The sequence below is a fragment of the Eurypyga helias genome, unplaced genomic scaffold (genome assembly GCF_000690775.1).
Source record: "Eurypyga helias isolate BGI_N326 unplaced genomic scaffold, ASM69077v1 scaffold8450, whole genome shotgun sequence".
Lineage (NCBI taxonomy): Eukaryota > Metazoa > Chordata > Aves > Eurypygiformes > Eurypygidae > Eurypyga > Eurypyga helias.
The window spans coordinates 1-14,739 of record NW_010226223.1 but is presented as its reverse complement, the minus strand read 5'-3'; the positions used below and the strand labels follow the sequence as shown (position 1 = coordinate 14,739).

General features: G+C 42.8%; 1 protein-coding gene across 1 annotated transcript in view; it reads right to left on the bottom strand.

Moving 5' to 3' along the window:
- LOC104510018 (granulocyte-macrophage colony-stimulating factor receptor subunit alpha-like) overlaps positions 1-5,229 on the bottom strand; it is a 14,906-nt gene extending 9,677 nt beyond the window's left edge. Inside the window, exons 1-6 of the mRNA XM_010152150.1 lie at positions 5,142-5,229; positions 4,840-4,970; positions 3,734-3,854; positions 1,955-2,099; positions 1,688-1,863; positions 423-562 (exon numbers count right to left, since the gene is read on the bottom strand). Coding sequence (XP_010150452.1) covers positions 423-562; positions 1,688-1,863; positions 1,955-2,099; positions 3,734-3,854; positions 4,840-4,970; positions 5,142-5,229 — 801 coding nt within the window. The remainder of the gene's footprint in view (positions 1-422; positions 563-1,687; positions 1,864-1,954; positions 2,100-3,733; positions 3,855-4,839; positions 4,971-5,141) is intronic.
- Positions 5,230-14,739: the final 9,510 nt, after the last annotated feature.

Sequence of the window (14,739 nt, the reverse complement as noted above, 5' to 3'; positions counted from 1 at the left end):
GATGAGGCTTTGAGCAACCTGGTCTAGTGGAAGGTGTCCCTGCCCATGGCAGGGGAGTTGGAACTAGATGATCTTTAAGGTCTCTTCCAACTCAAACCATTCTATGATTCTGTGATTCTATAAGGAACGTGTAGACGTGGCACTTGAGGATATGGTCTAGTGGGTATGGTAGTATTGGGCTGATGGTTGGACTAGATGATCTTATAGGTCTTTTCCAACTGAAGTGATTCCATGATTTGCACCTCTCGTTAGTTTGAAATGAGGTCATGCTTGGTGGAATGTGAGACCAACAGGGCTGGAACAGGAGGACACCACAGCTTATGAGAGAGAAGTCAACTAATAAAGGAAACAGGCATTTGCACGCTATAGATATGCATGTACGTAGGTATGCTGGCAAACACAAACCAAGAAATTATTTTTACCTTACTCTGTATGCTAATTTCATACTGAAAACAGTTTGTCATTCCCAAATGACTTGTATGGGGTGGTTTCCATGTAATTAGGCAACCTTCTGGAGCTTTAGTACAATTGACAGTGACATTTAGTGGGGGAGTGAGTATTTCTGGAAATAAATAAAATAATTAATGTAGTCATGGTCAGTTAACAGCTACAACTCACATGTTCATAGCAAGATAAATGTGAAGCTGAGGCAACTGATGTACAGCTGTGTCCTACTGATGTTAACAAATATTATCTGGTAAACAGGAGTAAAATACAGCAGCAGAACTGTATAGCACAATATAGCACTTTAGCAGTTGGATATCTGTAGCAACTGAAATTTATGTAAAGAAGTATGAAGAATTTTGTGTAATTCGGTAGTACAATCAGCACAGTGCTATTTTCTTCTACATCTGAACTTCACACCGACAATGCAAGTCTCCATAGGAAAAAGGATGGAGTTTTTTGTGCATGTGGTAGTAGTCAGTTGGAAAACGAAGTCATTGGAATTTGAGTGCCTACCATATTAGTTGACTGGGTGTCTAACTGCTATAGTCAGTGGAGACCTCATCAGTTGCGCCCATGATGTCTGCAAAGCTCTTTGGGATACCATGAAGCAGGCATGCTTGGCTGAACAGCTCTGGGCTTTACAGCCTGCACTGGCTGCAGGTAGGAGTCAAGTCTCACGCTGTGCATTTCAGACTGCATCGGACAGCCAGGAGGAGCCTGGTTTCTTACAGGTCCTGGGCACACATTTGCATGCCTCGTGGATGTCTCAAGTGTCTGAGGGTGTTTCAAATGGCACTAGAGATGTTTTTAGACAATTCAATCCTGTTCCAGACCTCTGTTGGAGCTTAAACATCTAGGTTACACATAGGTACCCACATATTTAACTAATGTGGTCTTAATTTGCAAGTTTAACCCTCCCTCCAGTTTTAAAACACATAGCTCTTGTGGGTCTCAGAGAGGTGTGGAATTAAGGGATCAGAAAGATGGCCTTGAAAGTCTGACCATTGCATTTCACCGCTTGACTTCCATGGATATGTTCACACCACTTCTCCAAGGAATTATTTTAGGCTTCTGGCTTTGGTTGTTTTAGCTAATTTTTAGAACTATATTCTGTCAGGAGTGAAGTCTGTTCTTCCGTGCATGATCCTATGATGGCTACAGTCTTTGTTTCATTCTTCTTTTCTAAGTTCCCCAATTACTTATTTTGTAAATCAGTAATAAAATAAAAATGTTCACTTACCAATTTTATACAGTTTAATATATTCATCATACAACTGGATCGAGGAGTGTTTGCTAGACCCGTCCACCCGGAAGTAAGCTTTATCATTCTTTATCTTTACATTTTTGAATCTACATCCTGTGTTTCTGCCATTTTCGTCTTTAATGTAAAGCTCACATTCCGTTAAATTGTTGCCTCTGTATATAACAAGGTATTTTAGTTAAACGTGGGCAGTGTGATGTGTTGAATGAGAATCAGACTCCCCTAGACTCAAGCAGACCTGCTTACCTTGAGTTCTGCCAGTAGAGAAAATATTGGGTATCTGCTGGAGCATTCCAGCCTGCTTGATTCCTGCCTGCTTGCCAAGTGCAGTTCATGAGGGAAACGTTATAAATCACACAGGAGAAGTTTTCAATGGCCGACCCATTCATGCCTGCAAACCCAGGAATATCCATAGTGAGTTAAAACTGTGTGACTGCTACAAGACAGAGGAGCTTGGCACATGCTTAAGTATGCTGCAACTCAAGCTTATTATTGCTTGTGTTAGGCATGATAATGAGGAGAAAGCTGGAGTATCATCCTATTTTGACTGTCTCTGAACTGTAAAATCTAGTAGAGCATTCACACACATAGAAGGCGGCACATCACCTTTTAACATCATCTTTGGCACTACAGAGAGCAGCATTTCTCCCCTGACAATTAATGCCCAGGAATCCACTCCTATAGTGTTTACACACAGCATTTAGAAAGCTGTGACTGTTAAAAGTAAGGTGAGGGTTTGTCTGCACTCTGATCAAATAGCCATCTAGATACAGTTTTCTACCCTGATGTGGGCAACAACAACTTGGTCTTTTCATTTTCTGGAGCACGTTGAGGTGGAAACCTCGATTCTTTGGAAGATCCCTCATGGCTGGACTGTGCAGGCATGCTCAGCCTCCTTCTCTCTTCTCTTTCAACCACCTTTCTACTTCTTACTGTGGCATGCCCAACTTCAGAAAAAGGTGGAAGCTTCTTCTCCTTTGGCTGCCAGCCCCCTCCAGCACCCAGTATTGATGGACCCTTGTGGAAGCAGGGGGGGATTCCCCTGGGGATCCTCATGCTTGGAAGCTCAGGACAGCTGGGGAGGGCCATCAAAAGCAAGAGGTTTTAGGAGGCAAAGTGTCCTGGCTTGTATTTTGAAGCTCATCCAGAGAGTGTTTCTTGTGTCAAGTCCCCAGGAAGAGATGAGTAGGGAGTACTTTCTGCTCAGAGATGAGCAAGCTGCTAATCTCATCACCTCTGTCAAGTCTGAAATACCCCAGTTACACGCAGAGGCAAGCGAACTGGTGACTGGGCAATTTTAATGGAGAGCCCTGAGTTCAGAAGGGAGGAGGAAAAGAGCCATAAAAACTCCAGATTTGGAATTATGAACCTAGGATTTGCCTAAATCCCACTTGAACAAGTCCCACATGGGGCAGGCTCAGAATATTTTTGTAAGCAGTTGCCTCAGATCAGTGAGTGCACAGCAGCCAAAGGAACCTGTGTGTGCGTGTGTGCACATGCGTGTGTGTGTGCGCACGTGCACGGCGGGGCTAGATTAGGAGATTCCTAAATTCAGTTTGACCCCAGCTGCTAATCACTGGTGTTTCCTTTCCTCTTCTCCTCCCATTTTATGGGTTTCACTGATGCCCAGACTGTGCCTTTATCTAGCCTTGTGGTCTGGCTCCTGCAATCTCACCAACACACCAGCAGAAAAGTGCTGAATAAAGAAATGAGTGCTAACATCTTAATTTTTAACAGCCAAAACAGTTATTTGAATCCATCCTGAAACCACTGTAATTTAGTGCCATTTTGGAGCCCTATTATGAAAGAGAATAATGCAATTACTGATTCATTTGTAGTAATGCATCTTTCTCAGAATTGTGGAAACGTTCACTACAGAACAAATAATTTCAGCAGGTCTGCAAAAGATAATATTTAATAGAAAATTAAGCAGTTAACTATCGTGTAAGGAAGTGGTATCTAAGGCAATGTTTACTTTTAAAAGATTGCAAATGGAGAAAACCTTACCCAGACCATAGACATTACCTCCAGGGATAAAGGTGCAGGATTCGGAGATGTTTGTGTTTGGCACTTCGATGGTAAAGAGTAACCCTTTGTGCAGAGGTATGTATTGTTCCACTGGAAACGTGCAGAGCGGACTATTCGCCTGAAAAAGAACATGTTGATGTTTTATTTCTCTGTTTTTTCTCTGCTGGTGTTAGGTGGTGCTGACCTGCGAAGTGCATCTCAGAAGCTCAATCCACGGGGCCGAAGCCTTGCGTGCTGATGCGTTTTACGTTCTACAGCTGATTCTCTCCTTCACCACTTGAGGGTGATGTAGAGTAGAGATGAGTGATGAAAAGTGTAACTACACAAAAGGCTTTGCCGCTCAGGAGTTGGATGCCGCACTAGTGTGCAACTACTAGAGAAGGCTAATAGTTCCCCAGTGGCGTAACAGAGGGTGGTGAATAAATGAGAAAACCACAGTGGAATTTAATCAAAGGATTAAGCAAAATAGAAGTCCTTGTCTGACCTCCCTAGGGGTCAGAAATATGTCTATGGCATTGCAGTTAAATTTTTCAATTAAGATGTGATGTGTTTTTGTAATAGGTATTTCTAAATAAGGCATCTGCTTTGCTAGGCCAAGTCAGTCATGTCTATCTTTCTGTCAAGCTTCCTACTTTTTGCTTTGGCTAATGGGGGCTTATAACATAACCTGTGCTACAACTATAATCCAATTTACTGGGAAGAAATTTAAGAAGCTGAGATAATGAAAATCCATGGCAGTGTTTGGGGAACTCACTTTTTATTTGAAGGCTGTCTTGCTCGATCTCTCTAAATTCTCTGTGAGTCTCACTCAGTCTCACAGCCCCTTTTTTTCAGCAGCAGCATCCCCATTCAGGATTCAATGTAGGTACAGTTCAGGCTATCTCTTTCTTTCCACTTTGGTGCCAGAACTTCAGTTCTGTGGTATGCACAGGATGCTCCTCCTGCGCAGCAAATGCACCCTTGCATTGGTGATGGCTTTCCACAGCCCCTGACAGGCCAAGCTGTAACTGCAAACAATCACTGGCCAGATTTTACTTGCAAGGCATTAGTTTTTTCAAAGTGAAATTGATAAAAGATGCAATTTCAAAGAACAGCAAACTTACCTCTATCTGTACAATTCCCATGCCCTTCGCCATGAGGTTACAGTTGTAGATAGTGAAATTCTTGCTGGTCTCCCAGGACAGTTCCTTTTTCTCCCAATTCATTTTCACATTTCTAAAAGTTGATTCTTGTGCTGAAGGTGTTACAGAGTAAGTTCAGTAAGGATATGCTACTGTTTTTGCAGAATGTAGAGATTAGTGTCTGTCACGGTTAAGACTACAATTGCCACATTAATTGCAAATATCTCTGATAAATGAAGATTTAAATCCTGCTTCTCAGATTACATGTGTAAAAACAGACTTACACCCTGTACACTGGATGTCAGCATGCAAGGGTTGAAATAGCATCATACACCACCAAGTCATGCAAATGTGTCCAAGAGTATCAAACATCTTTTCTTCTCTGGAAACAGACAATGACACCTTCAGGATTTAAAAAAAAAAAAAAAAAAAAAGAGAAAAAAAAGAAAAAAGTTATGCCCAAGTGTACTTTGGTTTCTGCAAAGCTACATTTTTTTTTTTCCCCACAGGGGAGCCTGTACCGGCTCCTGCCAGCACGTTTTAGAAGTGCATGGAAAACATCCCTGAGATCAGACCTGTCTAAGCAAAGCAGGAACAGAAAGGTCTCAATCTCTGTCAGGTTTTATGAGCATTTAAATGCTGACTTGCTTACCTATTTTTTTGTCTATGGTAAATGTGCAGTCTTGCTTGAAAGGCTTTTGGGGCTGATCTCAAGATTTCATGTAGTAAGGACATCATAGCCCTTAAAATAATGTTTAAAGCAATGCCCTGAGTCACTTCTCATTCTTTTCCTGGAGGAAAAGATCAAAGCTGACTACAGACAGGCAGTTTTGTATATGTTTTCTATCATCTTTCCTTTTCTGACCACAGCTCAGCTAAGAACAGTCTTCCATTCAGAAAAGTACCTTAGGAGCTAGAATTCTGATGGACCTTTCCAAAGGCCATTTGGCACTCGATAGACCTGGATTCAGTTGCTTTTCCATTGTCCTGAATATCCCAAATTGCAGTGTAAACTTGGTCATAAACTTGATGGCACTAGTGTCAGTTCCTGACTAGCCTGAATGAATTTTTCATTTTTTTATGTGCTCTCTCACTTCTCACCTCTTTTAATGTAACACTGAATATACTAAAGAATCCCAGTTGTTAGGTGTAGTTTACTGCATCTCACTATTAGATAAGATACCTTTTTTAATGCCTTCTTCGTTGTTATTGTTTTGGCTCCGTAAATTGTGGAGTCTTACTGTGGACATTATTAAGCTTTGGGGTTGTCTGCTGTGTAGTCAAACTATGATGCTGGTTCATAGAATATTTCCCTAATAATTTTATACTAATGTAATTATAATGATGCAGAATTGAACTTGGGCTATAAAACATACTTGAGAGGACAGAAAAAAATGGTGAACCTGCTTAGAGCTATTTTAGTGAATTTGACTCTCAAGTTTTCATGTATAGTTCATTTGAACAAAGATTTACATAATTACAGTGTGATTACAAACAGTGTGTACCTTCATTCTTGGTATTCTGGCCCTCTGCACCTATAACTTTCTTTCTGCAAGTTGTCAATATTTTCTAGAACCTACTTCTGTCTTGGTGTGTTTTTCAGTCCGATTTCCCAAAATGAGGTAGTATATGCTAACGACATTTTTTAAATGAAGGATTCTACAAAAAGACAAAATATTTTTCAGTGTTTCTTTCCTCTTTTGACTTGCCTCCATTATGCCTTGATAATGAAACAGACCTATTGGCATACCTGCAGATATCCTGTGTGGGATGAATAATAAGACACCTCAAAGTATCTACAAGTCAGTATTACCTAAGCACAAGTTGTTTAAGGTCCTGTTACCGTCACTGGAGATTTGACTGAATTCCATTCACTGCTTTTGGTACATATAAAGAATTTCTCACTACTTGTTTTAAAGCCTTTGACTATTGCTATATGGAATTCATTAACCTTTTAGAATCTTCCTATTTCTTTATGTATTTTATTCTCTGTTTCCCTTTGCTGAGTTTCTTTAATTTGGGTCTTTTTCCTAAAGGCATTTTTTTAAGCACCAACCAAGTCTTACACTTGGTCAGGTTTCTTTTGCCTACTTTTTTATTTTTTTGTCTCTCACAGAATGTGTGAATATTGTCTCTGTGAAGCAGTGTATAGACCATGTGTAGGAGGCTATGCCTCCCCTTCCAGGCTGTGAGAGTGTAGGGGAGGGTTGGCACTGCTGCCTGGTTCAAGAAGGTAGTTCATGGCTGTGCTTTCGTGTGGCGTCCTTCTCTAGCCTAAGAAACCCTTGGTTATGGCTGGGTTGGAGTTAACTTTCCCCAGAGCAGCCCATGTAGTGCTGTGCTTTGTATTTGTAGCTAGAACATTGTTGATAACACTCCAACATTTTGGTTATTGCTGAGCAGTGGTCACACGGCAGCAAGGCTGCCTCACCAATCTCTCACCCAAAGACCAGTAGGGTGGGGGTAAGCATAGCCCACGCAGCTGCTGCAAGCTGACCGAAGGGATGTTCAAGACCATATGAGGTCACACTCAGCAACGAAATCTGAATGCAGTGAAAGCTAGAACCTCAAGACGACTTCAAGAAATGCAGAAAAATTACAACTGTCAGCCAGGGGAATAGATTTCTGCCTGGCTGCTCCAGTACTGGGGTAGTGAGCCAATAGTCAGGAATTAGATGATAAGGAGACCCAGCAGATGGGATCCTTCACTCAGGTCTGGGGAACTGACAGAGGAATTGGAAAAGAGGCAACAGTTCAGAGTCTCTGGAGGTGGCTCCTGTCAATCGTGATGGCAAGATATCCATTCAAGGGAGATCTTGTGAATTACCAAGGGAAGGGGACTACCACTGAGAAAAGCATCCAGCATCTGAGAGACTTAGTAGTGCTGGAAGTCATCTACAGTGACCTGGATGACAATCAAGTCTCCAAAGATTTTAATGATGTTCTGTGCCTGTGGGCCATGTGGAGGAAGGTGGTCCAAAACGCAAAATGCAACATATTTCAACAGCTTGGTGATGATGTATTGCCCAGATTCTCACCATGAATACAGAGAATATTAAACTGCTCTCTACCTTACATGGCTTGCTGGGCAATCCTTCTGTTGTGTGCTTGCTGCAGGTTGAAGAATTGCTACCATGCCAATTGCTACCATAATGGTGCACCGATGGCAATACCACACCAACAAAGACTCCTTTGTTTGCTGATTCATCAACTGGAGAACCAAGGAATGGCCAGCAAGACTCACTCATGCTTTAAGAGACCCATACAGCCAGTGCAAAAGTGACGGAGGGTAGAGGTTAACAGTGGCCTATTATGGCCTGAATGAAGTCATGCCACCATTGAGTGCTGTCATACCAGACATGTTGGAACTCCAGTATGAACTGGAGTTAAAGAAAGCCAAGTAGTACGCCACGATTGGCATTGCCAATGCATTATTCACAATTCCTGTGGAAATAAAGTGCAGGCCACAGTTTGATTTCATCTGGACACTCCTGGAATCAACTGTCCTGGGGGTGGAAGCACAGTCTTATAATTTGCCATGGACTGATACAAACTCCTGGAACAGGGTGGTGTCCCTGAACATCTGTAATACACCACCAACATCACTATGTGGGGCAACAAAGCAGAAGTGTCTGAGAAGGGAAAAAGAATAATTCAAATCCTCCTGAAATTTTCTTTGCTATAACAAGAAGCAAGTTTAAAGGACCTTCAGAGAAGATCCAATTCTTGGGAGTGAAATGGCAGGATAAATGTTGTCACATCCCTATGGATGTGATCAATAAGAGAACAACTATGTCCTCACCATGTAACAAGAAACAAGAGCTTTCCCAGGTCTTGTGAGATTCTGGAGAATGCATATTCCAGGTTATACTCAGCTTGTAAGCCCTCTTTATTGAGTGACACAAAAGAAGAACTATGTTGCGTGGGGCTGAACAACCACAAGCGTTTGAGAAGATCAAACAGGAAATAGCTCATGCAGTAGCTCTTGAGTCTGTACAGGATCATCTGTGCAAAATGTACTCTGCACTGCAACTCGAGGTTGACCTCAGAGCTTTGGAGCTCACAGTATCAAGGACAGGAAGCCCAGTAGACCCTGACTGAAAACCAGATACTAGCAGCATATGAGGAGGTTTGAGCTGCTTCAGAAGTTGTTGGTACAGAAGCACAGCTCCTGTTAGCACCGCAATAGCCTCTACTACACTGAATGTTTAAACGAGACATCCCCTCTACACATCATGCAACTGATGCAACATGGAGTAAGTGGCTAGTACTGATCATGCAACAGGCTCAGATGGAGAACCCCAACCACCCAGGAATGCTGGAAGAGATCATGGACTGCCCAGAAGGCAGATGTTGGAACAGTGCCTGAGGGGGTGACTCATGTCCAAGGGGCACCACCATATAATAAGTTATCAGAAGGTGTTATGCTCTGTTTACCAATGGATCCTATTGTGTTGTCGGAAACCATCGGAAGTGGAAAGCTGCTGTGTGGAGTCCCACACAAGTCATTGAAGGAGAAGGTGAGTCAAGGCTGTTTGCAGAAGTGAAAGCCATTCAACTGGCCCTAGAGATTACTGAATAAGAAAAATGGCTGGTATGCTCTCTCTATACTGACTTATGGACGGTGGTAAATGACTATAGGGGTGGCTACAGCAATGGAAGCAGACCAATTGGCAGCACAGGGATAAACCTATCTGGGTTGCTGCATTGAGGCAAGACATTGCTGCCCATGTAAAAAACATCACTGTAAAGGTATGTCATGTAGACACTCATAAGTTGAAAAACCACATCACTAAGAACATTGAAACAATGAATAAGGCTGACAAAATTGAAGTGGCTCAGGTCGACCTGGACAGTGGTCGTAAGGGTGAGCTATCCGTAGCTCCATGGGCCCATGAAACATTAGGACATCTAGAGACAGTTGCAACATACAGATGGGCTTGTGATCAAGGGGTGGACCTGAGCATAGTGGCCATCATGCAAGTCACCCATGAATGTGAACAATTTGTCAAGGTCAAGTAAGCCATGTAAGTTAAGTCTCCCTGGAACAGAGGGCAGTAGCTGGGTTTTTGATAAGGCAAGGCCAGGCAAATATGTTGAGCCACAGCCACAAACCTCCCAAGGCAAGTGTTACATAATCACCACGGTGGGAACAACTGCCAGGTGGCTAGAAACATACCTATAAATCATAACGCTGATGGAAACACCACCTTGGGCCTTGAAAGGCAAGTTTTATGGCAACATGGTACCCCAGAAGAATTGAGTTAGACCACAGGACTCATTTCCAAAATAACCTCATAGACTCCTTGGCTGAGAAGCACAGCATTGATTGGGTATACAACATCCCCTATCGCCCACAATCCTCCAGAAGAATTGGGCAATATAATGGGCTATTAAAGACTATGCTGAGAAAACTGGGCACTGAGGCACGGAAGCACTGCAATTTAAATTTAGCAGAAGCCACCAAGGGTGTCTGCTAACCTGGTCCTGCCCAAACAAAGCCCCTGCATTCTGTGGGAGGAGAACTGGTCCCTGCAAGGCACATAGGGAAGTGGCTGGGGATGGTGGTATGCGTTCTTCCTTCTTAGGAAAAGGTAAACCCCTTTGTGAGATTGTCTTTACTCAAGGACCTGGGTGTAATTGTTGGGTAATGACGAAGGATGGGAAGATCCAATGTGTACCTCCAGGATATTTAACCTTGGGGAAACATAATCCTTTATGTGAATTGTGTGCTGTAGGAAGTCATGTAGCAGGAGCTACCTGAAATGAGAGTGAATTTCCCAAGGAACCGGTGAGAATAGCGATGACCCAAGCCAAGCTGCTGTTGGCACCCAGCAATCAAACATGCTTCTTCTCCTGTCCTGATCAATGACCTTGGCAGTTGGGCCAAAGTCATAGTCTGTTTTATGGACAGAGAAATAATATCTAGCTATTTTTTATTAATTAATGATAATGTATAAATCTGTTGGCTATAAAGATGTTTTAAATATGTAGTATAAGTGTTGGTAATACGTGTAATAAGTGCAGTAAGTTCTAAGTGTTGTAATAAATTAGGGATTTCAGGAATGAGAAACAGATACAATGGGATGGTCAGGAGACATGTAAATGTGTAAAAGTATGTGGGACTTGAGCATGACACGAATGGTATGGAATAAGGGGTGGAGAATGCGTTGGATTTGGACACATTGGCATCAGTTTTCCCCAGAGCAGCTCATGTAGTTCAGTGCTTTATATTTGTAGCTAGAGCAGTGTTGCTAACACACCAATGTTTTGGCTATTGCTGGGCAGTGCTCACATGAATCAACGCTGTCTCTCCCAGACCACTCCACTCCACAGAAGCCAGTAGTCTGGGGATGGACGAGAAGCTGGGAGGAGACACAACTGGGACAGCTGACTCCAACTGACCAAAGTGATATTCCGTACAATACAACATCGTGCTCTGCAATAAAAGCTGTGAGAAAGGAGGAGGGAGTGGGAGGTGGCATTTGTTCTTAAGGCATTTGTCTTCCAAACAAACTGTTGTGCATACTGAGGCCCTCCTTCCTAGGGAATGGCTGGATATCCCCTGCTGATGGGAAGAGGGAGAGTGAGAGAGCCGCTTGGTGGGCACCGAGCCAAGGTCAAGCTGCCACAGTATTTTTTTCCTGTTGTTTTGGGTTTTTTTTTCCCTATATGAAGAAGCAATGCTGATCAATTTTTTGTTTTGTTTTGTTTTATTTTAGTATTTCCTTGTAGTGTGACTTCCTAGTAGCACTTGCCTTGATTGCAGGTGTTTCTAAGGTCAATTCTAAAACTGTGAGGTAAATTCTTAAAAACTCAGGAAAAAGAGAAACATGGTAATATTTTGCTACTTGTCTGTCTTTCTATTTTAATCTCTATGGTTATTTCAGAATGCTAATTCCAGACTGACTTCATTTGTGGTGAAAGCAAAAACCCAGCCACACGCTCCATGCAAGCTGTAGTGTTGAGTATTTCTAGGAGGAACCTTACATGTCATGGAAATTAGCTTGATCTGATCCATACATCGTGGTCTCCAGGAATCAAGCCAGGGCAGGACACCATGTTGGAGTTGCAACAGAGACAGACTCTTCACTGTAGTCTAATTCTTCTCTGCTTATCTTGTGCAGCATCAATTTTTTCTTTGTAAATCATCATACTAGAGTAAGGATGTGGCCACAGCTGCTGGGAAGTGATACTCAAAAATCTTAACTACAAAGAGTATGGAGGACTGGCCGCAAAATGCTATGTGAGATATTGGTCTCAACAGTTATTTCTACTTTCCCATGCTCTCTGTCATCTCTCCAGTAATGCACATAGGAACTTCAAGACCTCTTCCTTCTAGCCTGCCACTTTTCATATAACCATATTTTTCTCCATTTTGTGCCACTTATTCAGTCACTCTTAACCTTTCCTCTTTCCTTTCCTCATACTACCTTTCTTTTTAGGCATTTATTTTCTTATACTGTGGCAACTGTCCACTCACATTTCCTTTATAGTATTTGCTTCATTCTTCTTGTTATCTCCCTCTGCCTGCTTTCAAAATCTCCCTCAGGTTTCCTACACATGACAGCAGCCTCATACTGCAAGCACTTTCCAGGTTTTCCCATGGAAATGCATGTCTGGAGCACTGCTGAAGGAGTCATCTGCAGTCTTGCCTGCTTAGAGGAGTTTGCTCGGCAACACTGCCTCCAGGCTCTATTTGCTTCATTCTTCTTGTTATCTCCCTCTGCCTGCTTTCAAAATCTCCCTCAGGTTTCCTACACATGACAGCAGCCTCATACTGCAAGCACTTTCCAGGTTTTCCCATGGAAATGCATGTCTGGAGCACTGCTGAAGGAGTCATCTGCAGTCTTGCCTGCTTAGAGGAGTTTGCTCGGCAACACTGCCTCCAGGCTCTGGATGTGCCCTTGGTAATAGCAGGGCCTCTAGGTGTTGACCTACCTCATTAGAAATGATCATTTCCATTGACCACAGGAACAAGGGGGTTTGTTTCTCAGAGGATTTGTGTTTCATGGTTGACTGACTTTTAAAACAAATTGCACAAGAAAAGATTAGTGTTGGGTTGTGTGTATGTTTGCTCTGTTGCCCCAGCTGAAGGTATAAGCACATAGCCAGGTCCCTTGGCTTTTCTCTGGCCTGCAGGCAGGATAACAGGTATGGGAGCTGTGGTGTGGTCAGCTCTAAGCCTTTTGCCTGACCCATCAATACCTTCTGCACAGTGGCCAAGCAAATGGCTCCAGTACTGCATCTGCAGGAGCTTTGTGCCTCCAGGCCCTCCACCCTCTCCCAGACTGGTCCTTTGCAGACAGCTGAGGTAAAACTCTCATTGCTCCAAACAGAGCTCAGTATGGAAGTGTCAGAAGGAGCACATACTGATATCAATCTGGGTGGGACCAGACGAAACATATGTATTCTTTTGTAAGTGGTATTTCCTCAGATTTCATTAATACAAGAGATAATAGACAAACTATTATAATGAAATCCCCCATCTTTAACTCTATGCTTGTTTCTGCTTATTTCCTTTTTCTCTGCTGGCCAGCCTCACAAGTGTCTTGACCTCTCAATATGTGTCTACCCACCTATGCAGGAGAGGGTCCCAGAGAGGACTCAAGGTCTGGTTTTCACACTCTTGGGTTCTTAGCTCACTCTCTATCTTTCTCCAAGGCAGGTTTGCTATAAGCCTAATTGCTTCACCTAAGATATGTGAATATAAGCCAGCCAGTGATTCTTGGCCTTGGACCTTTCTTTTACTTAGAGATGTACAGGGCCTCTACGTTTAATATTTTCAGTAGCAAAATATTATCAAGGAAAACATTGCTAAACTTACTAAGTAATGTTACCAGATGTACGATGTGTCTCACTTAGCAGTCGTGATCATATCCCTAGTAAGCTGGATGCTACCAAACATGAGTCTGTGTTGTTGTTTGTAGCAAGGCATGGTAAAACTCAAGCTGCTCTAGAATCATCTCTGTATCAACATGTCAGAGGAAAAATACAGTCACATTTAAAAGCTGTGATATGCCTATAGTAGTTTTTACAGAGATCATATGTAAATACTGACTTAAGCACTTTCAGTTCGTACTCTTGTAGTCTGTAGTCTATTGTCTTTGATCTTAGGCTGTGAGTGCAGGATGCTACCAGAAAATGTCACCTGAAACCAAAGTTCCTTGGTTCTAAGTCCTGGCTTTGCAAGTGACTTTATTTTCTTGAGTTGCTCTGTGAAAGTTACTCCTGCCCATGGCACACTTCAGAGATGAAAATGTGAATTTTACTTGTAGGGTGATGTGAGGATAAACTGATGCTTATACATTACAGACATATGGAGAGTACTATACACTTGCTATGCATACCAGGAGGCATAGAAATAGGAATTAAAACCTTAAAATGCATACCAGACAATAAAATACTTTTCTCGAACTGCTGCCTAAATGACATCTGTAGATGACACAATACTGGGAAAAGTGGTTCATATACTACTATTTTGCTTCAGAGGGACCTGGACAGGTTGGAGAAATGGGCTGACAAGAATCTCATGAAATTCAGCAATGGAAGGTGTGCAGTTCTGCACGTGGGGAAGAACAAACCCCAACACTGGCACAGGCGGAGGATGACCTGCTGGAAAGCCGCTTTGCAGAGAAGGTCCTGGGGGTCCCGGTGGATGACAAGTTGACCATGATCCAGCAATGTGTCCTTGCAGAAAAGAGGCCAAAGGCATGCTGAACGTTACTAGCAGGTCAAGGAAGGTGATCCTTCCCCTCTGCTCATCACTGGTAAAGCCAGAGCACCTGGAGTGCTGCATCCAGGGTGGGGCTCCCCAAGACAAGAAAGATATAGAGTTACTGCAGAGAGTCCAGCAAAGGCCACGCTTCTCTGGATACAGCC